General features: G+C 66.1%; 1 protein-coding gene across 1 annotated transcript in view; it reads left to right on the top strand.

The window, feature by feature from the left end:
• Positions 1-5,761, top strand: part of CUL9 (cullin 9) — a gene marked incomplete at both ends in the record, with an annotated part of 7,939 nt that extends 2,178 nt beyond the window's left edge. Inside the window, 16 exons of the mRNA XM_010182531.1 lie at positions 8-79; positions 215-323; positions 641-868; positions 1,016-1,106; positions 1,191-1,362; positions 1,572-1,677; positions 2,054-2,149; positions 2,295-2,470; positions 2,940-3,073; positions 3,152-3,328; positions 3,603-3,715; positions 4,191-4,373; positions 4,526-4,674; positions 4,988-5,207; positions 5,297-5,462; positions 5,616-5,761. Of these exons, the coding sequence (XP_010180833.1) occupies positions 8-79; positions 215-323; positions 641-868; positions 1,016-1,106; positions 1,191-1,362; positions 1,572-1,677; positions 2,054-2,149; positions 2,295-2,470; positions 2,940-3,073; positions 3,152-3,328; positions 3,603-3,715; positions 4,191-4,373; positions 4,526-4,674; positions 4,988-5,207; positions 5,297-5,462; positions 5,616-5,761 (2,338 nt within the window). The remainder of the gene's footprint in view (positions 1-7; positions 80-214; positions 324-640; positions 869-1,015; positions 1,107-1,190; positions 1,363-1,571; positions 1,678-2,053; positions 2,150-2,294; positions 2,471-2,939; positions 3,074-3,151; positions 3,329-3,602; positions 3,716-4,190; positions 4,374-4,525; positions 4,675-4,987; positions 5,208-5,296; positions 5,463-5,615) is intronic.
• Positions 5,762-5,800: the final 39 nt, after the last annotated feature.

Below are 5,800 nucleotides of genomic sequence, written 5' to 3'. Positions count from 1 at the left end.
ACTGCAGGTGCTTCAGGCTGCTGCTGCACAGCTTTGAGCTGCTGGGGGCAGAGAAGGCCGTGAGCCTGAACATTCTCAGGTGGGTTCTGGGGAATTTGGTGATGTCTGGGGCCTCTGCTGCAGCTGTGTGACTGCTGGTGGCTATGTTGAGGGATGGGCTGCTCTTCATTAGAGGCAGGTGCCTCGCCTGAGTGAGCCCCCTCTTGTCACTCAGGATCCTGAACAAGTTCCTGGATGGTTACCAGGAGGATGTGCTGCTGCCCTGGCACGAGTGCGTGGAGCCCTGCCTGTCCTCCCTGAGCGCCCACAGCAACAACCGGGAGGTGAGGGGGCCTCGGGACTCCTGGCAGGCAGGGGTGGCTTTGCTGGCTGTGCCGTGTGTCGGCCGGGCCCAGCGTTGGTGCATCGGGGTCTGTGCCTGCAGCAGCCCAGCCTTGTTGTGGCCAATGTGCTGAGGGAGGTGGTGGGGGGCTGCTGTCCCAGCCGTGTCCATGTCCCGGGGTCAGTGCCCAGCCAGGCTCTCATGGGCGCTGCTGTGGTTTTGGGGTGGAGAGGATGGAGCACTGCAGCACCCGGCTCTGGGGCCTGGCGGGTTCCTGGCACTGGCCTGACCACTCACGGCTGCTTGCTTTCCTTGCAGGTGGTGCAGGAGGTGGTGGGCTTTCTGCACCGCCTGGCCAGCGCCAGCAAGGACTGCGCAGTGGCCATGTGTCGCCTGGGCGCCCACGAGGCTCTGTCCAAAGCCCTGGACAAGCACGGTGCGGCTCCATCGCTGGCACCAGCCCTGCTCGACCTGGTGACCGACTGTGAGAAGTCTGCCAGCCTCTACAAGAAGCTGACGACCAGCATCTTGGCTGGCTGCATCCAGGTGGGCCTGAGGGGGGGCCGGCTGCACTGGGGTCTGGGTCTGGGGGCTGTCCAGCTGTTCCTGGCACCGAAGGGCAGCTTCTGCCCTGTGGTGGGCAAGGGGAGGAGGAGCCAGGGCTGCCGCTCAGAGCCTCACCCCATCCCATAGCTGGTCCTGGGGCAGATCGAGGAGCACCGCCGGAGCCACCAGCCCATCAGCATCCCCTTCTTTGACGTCTTCCTGCGCAACCTGTGCCGAGGTGGGTGCAGGGAGAGGGAGCTGGAGCCCTGCGCCTGGCAATGTGCTGCCTGGCAGCTGGAGGGTCCATGTGCTTTCCCCACAGGATCCAGCGTGGAGGTGAAGGAGGACAAGTGTTGGAAGAAGGTGCAGGTCTCCTCCAACCCCCACCGGGCCTGCAAGCTCACAGACAGGAACCCCAAGACCTACTGGGAGTCGAATGGCAGCACTGGCTCCCACTTCATCACTGTCCACATGCAGTGTGGCGTGGTGGTCAGGTGGGGCTGGGCCAGGAGGGCTGGGGGGCATCAGAGCAGGGAGGGCCAGCGGCTGTGTGGGGAGGAGAGGGCTTTGGGGATTTGTGCCAGCCCTGCCCCAGTGGTCCCCATCCTAGAGGTGCTGGATAGGGCCAGCAGCGTGTGGGGCTGGCAGGGACCAGGGCAGGGAGGTGGGGACTGCTGGGCAGCACCACGTTTGTGTGCTGCAGGGAGATGAGCATGCTGGTGGCCAGGGAAGACTCCAGCTACATGCCGGCCCGTGTTGTGGTGCTGGGGGGAGACAGTCCTGCTGCCATCAGAACTGAGCTCAATGCGGTGAGTCTCGCACGGGCTGAGCTGCTCAGGCCACAGGGCCCCACAGGAGCTGTGGGCTGGTCCTTGCTGTGCCCTGTGAAGGTCTGGCCCTGGTGCCAGGACCTCGAGAGGTGCTCCACAGGGAGGTGGGGGTGGCAGGGGCTGCGCCACAGGAGCCGCCTCCTGGCAGCGGGTGCTGTAGCCTTGGGCAGGGGCAGCCCTGTCTGCAGCAGGCTGGGCTGGACAGAAGTGGGGCCCTGGCAGTGGGTCCCCTGTGACTGCGTCGGGGCTGCTGGTGGGGACAGAGGCCGTGATTTGAATAGGGATGGGCAGGGGAGCGTGCAGGGTGTCTGGTGCTCGCTGCCTGCTGTGCTGAGGGCTTAGTGTCTGCCTGCAGGTGACCGTCCTGCCCTCAGACAGCAGAGTGGTCCTGCTGCAGAACATGACCCGCTTCTGGCCCATCATCCAGATCCGGGTGAAGCGGTGCCAGCAGGTAGGGGAGCAGGGGCCGAGCCAGGGAACTGGCAATGTGGGGCATCAGGGCCACGCGGTGGCTGTCTGTGGTGCCCATGTGTGGCACCTGACCCAGCCCCTGGTGCATGTGGATCTGAGGAGCTGAGGGCCCCACTCTCTCGCAGGGTGGCATTGACACACGCGTGCGTGGCATCGAGGTGCTGGGCCCCAGGCCCACTTTCTGGCCCATCTTCAAGGAGCAGCTGTGCCGGCGGACGTTCCTCTCCTGCACCGCTCGGGCTCAGGCCTGGTGCCAGGAGATCTGCCAGGACCGGAGGCGACTGCTGGAGCTCTTTGGCAGGTGAGTTGTCTCCTGGCTGTGTCATTGTGTCCCCAGTGTCCTGGGGCCTGTGGAGACGGTGCTGGCAGCCTGCAAGGGGACTACAGGGTCAGGAGAGGAGCAGCTGGATGTCTCCTAAGTCAAGGGGGGCCCTTGCTCCTTCCTGGCCACCAGCGGCCCCAGAGGGCCAGGGCCACCTTGGGGCTCCCCAGGCTTAAGCTGGGCACGTGGGCCTGGCTAACCCAGCAGAGGGGTGGCCCTCAGGGGCTGGTGTGTCCTGACCTGGTGGAGGTCGGTCAGGTGCAGGCAGGATCTCAGTTTGGGCCCCGTGTGGGCAGGGCCCGGGACAGGGAGGGGCCCTGGCTGCTGGGGGTGAGTGGGGCTGCTGAGCCATCTGTGCCTGCAAGGGCAGAGAGCGACTGCTGCACTCTGCTTCCCTGGGGGAGAAGAGGTGCCTGGCAGGACAGTGCGCTGCCCGGTGCTGTTGCAGGCTGAACCGGGCGCTGCGGTACGAGCAGAGCTTCGCCGACCGCTTCCTTCCTGATGATGAGGCAGCCCGGGCCTTGGGCAGGACGTGCTGGGAGGCCCTGGTGACCCCCTTGGTGCAGAGCATCACCAGTCCAGGTACCCTGCGCTCTCCCGGGCCCATCCGTGCCATGCCCCAAGCTGAGGTGCCTGCTCTGAGTCTGGTTGGCCTCGCAGACCCCCATGGTGTCAGCCCCCTGGCCTGGCTGCTGAGCGAGTACCTGCAGAGCGTGGAGCTGCCCCACAGCGCCGAGAGCCGCGGTGCCGTCTTTGGTTCCCGTGTGCGGCGCCTGACCCAGCTGCTGGTGCATGTGGACCCCAGTGGCCCAGAGCCAGAGGAGGCAAAAGCGGCCGGTGAGCGAGGGGCTGCCCTCCTGGGGGGCTGCGGGGGGCGGTCGTCCTGAGTGCCAGGCTGTGGAGGTGGGAATCCACTGGGGAGCTCTGGGGGACCCTGTGACACAGGATGGTGCTGAGCTGGGGAAGTCTCATGGCTGTGCCCCTGCAGTGTCTGTGCCTCCCCAGCATCTCCTCTGCCCTGTGCCCCCCCAGGGAGAGGGGGAGGCTGCTGCAGTTGGTGTGCGGAGCCTGCCCACAGAGCCGTGCTGAGCCCGGGGTTGTCCCTTGGCAGGCAGGAAGGAGGAGAAGAACAAGGAGGTGCCGGCCAGGGCTGCGAAGGCAGTGGAGAAGTCGAGCAGCCTGTGGGGCATCTCGCAGTGCTGGAGTGGCGTGGTGCAGCAGCAGGTAGAGCTTGGAGGGCCGTGGGGGCTGGAGAGAGCTCGTGGGTCACTGGGCCAGGCGAGTGTAGGGGAAAGTGGGGCTTAGTGATGCCTTGGGAGCATGGCGAGGGTGTGAGGCTGTACCTGGCCTCCCTGAGGCCTGGAGGGTTTTGGAGACAGCCCTGCTGTGCTTGCCACCCTGGCAGGGCTCAGACTGGTGCTGCAGGCTGAGGATAGGTACAGTGTTGGCCTGCTTATTTCCTACTGGGCTGCTGCTGTGCTTTTGTCCTCCCCCCGCAGCCCCTGCCCAGCCCTTGGGGCTGCGCTCCCACCTTGCCCCAACCTCTTGGTAACCCCCAGCAGCACCAGAGCCTCTCATCATTCCCTGGCTGGGACCCGGGCAGTTGGTGTCAGCAGAGCGGGGCTGGGGCTGTGGATGTTTCCATGGGCCGTGGGCACGTCCCGCTGTGGGGTCACCCCTCTCGTGCTGTCTCCCACAGGTGCAGCGGTTCCTGGAGGCGGCAGGGCAGGCGCCGGACCTCGTGGAGCGATACTGTGGGCTGTACCAGCGCCTGCGCGGTGCCACCGAGGAGCTCTTTGGGCAGCGATCCGCCTTTGTGCTGGCCCTGGGCCAGGGCTTCGCAGGGGCTTTGCTGCAGCTCTCCTTCCTTGCCACCCTGCACGTGAGTTGGGAGGGTGGCACCCGTGCAGTGCCCCAGGCGCAGGCTGGGGAGGCTGCCCTGGCCCACGGTCTTGGAGCGAGCCCCAGTGGGTGATGTCCAGACCCACATCGAGCCGTGGAGCCCCCGCCGCAGCCAGCCCTGTCCTTCTGCAGGTGAGTGAGCAGTTTGCCCGCTACCTCGACAGGCAGATCCAGGAGCTCCACGGGGCTGTGGGCAGCGCCGGGCTGCTGCAGCAGATCCTGGAGCCCTTCGTCGTCTTCAGTGGCCTGGAGCTCGCCCACACATTCGAGCATTTCTACCGGTGAGGGTTGCCGTGTCCCCACTGGACTGGGGCTTCTGGTGTGGTGTGGAGGGGGAGGCTCAGGCGGTGCCAAGGCCGTGGTTGAGCCTGGCCCAGTGTGGCAATGGTGGCTCCCGCTTTGCTTTTCCTGGCTCTGGCGTGCAGAGGGAAAGGCTGTGAGGTCCCGCGGGCACTGCCAGTCTGTGGAGGCACATTCCCTGCTGGTGACAGGGAGGGGAGATGGGTGCTGCTGGGCCCCGTGTGCCTTGGGGTGAGGCCGGGGCCATCTCTGTCTCCTGGCTGGCCCCTGGCCTGATGCTGGTGTCTGTGGCAGGCACTACCTGGGGGACCGGCTCCTGGCGCAAGGGCTGTCCTGGCTGGAAGGAGCCATCGTGGAGCAGATCGGGCTGTGCTTCCCCAGCCGCTTCCCCCAGGAGATGCTGAGCAACTTGGCTGCGTCAGAGGAGCTCCAGCAGCAGTTTCACCTCTTCCAGCTGCAGGAGCAGGACAAGCGGCTGCTGGAGCTGGAGGGCACGGGCCTGGACGAGGTGAGTGTGCTGGGGTGGGGTGCCTGAGGCCCACCCACATTCCTCCCAGGGATCCTGGGGCCTGTCCTGAGCCGCCCTTGTGTCCATGTGCCCAGGCACTGGGGACGGCCTCGGTGGCGGATGTGCCAGAGGTGAAGGTGCTGGCCCTGTCCCTGCGGTGCTGGCCCATTTCCCCGTTCTGCTACATGGATGAACCTGGGAGGTTTTTCCCGAAGGCCCTGAGCTCCCCCCTGGATGAGTTTGCCGACTTCTGCAGGCAGAGTGAGTCTCACATCACCAGTGGGTGTGCGTGGGGGTCTCACTGGGGCCCAGTCCCTCTGCAGCTGCTCAGCCAGGAGCAGTGGGAGCCCTGGGGTGTGCTGGGAGTGCCCGGCAGGGCTGGCCCCCAGCCCTTGCACTGATGCTCTCTTGCAGGCCAGAGCCAGCTGGGCTGGGAGTGCACAAAGCCCCGGCGGTTGCAGTGGACGTGGCTGGGCCATGCTGAACTGCGATTCGGAGACTGCATCCTCCACGTGTCCACACTGCAGATGTACATCCTGCTGTGCTTCAACAGTGCCGAGGTAGGGGCTGGGGCCGCAGTGGGGTGAGGGAGGCAGCGG

The sequence above is a fragment of the Mesitornis unicolor genome, unplaced genomic scaffold (assembly GCF_000695765.1).
Source record: "Mesitornis unicolor isolate BGI_N332 unplaced genomic scaffold, ASM69576v1 scaffold35514, whole genome shotgun sequence".
NCBI classification, from domain to species: Eukaryota; Metazoa; Chordata; class Aves; order Mesitornithiformes; family Mesitornithidae; genus Mesitornis; species Mesitornis unicolor.
Note: the sequence above shows the minus strand (reverse complement) of the source record. Positions and strands in the feature narration are given on the sequence as shown.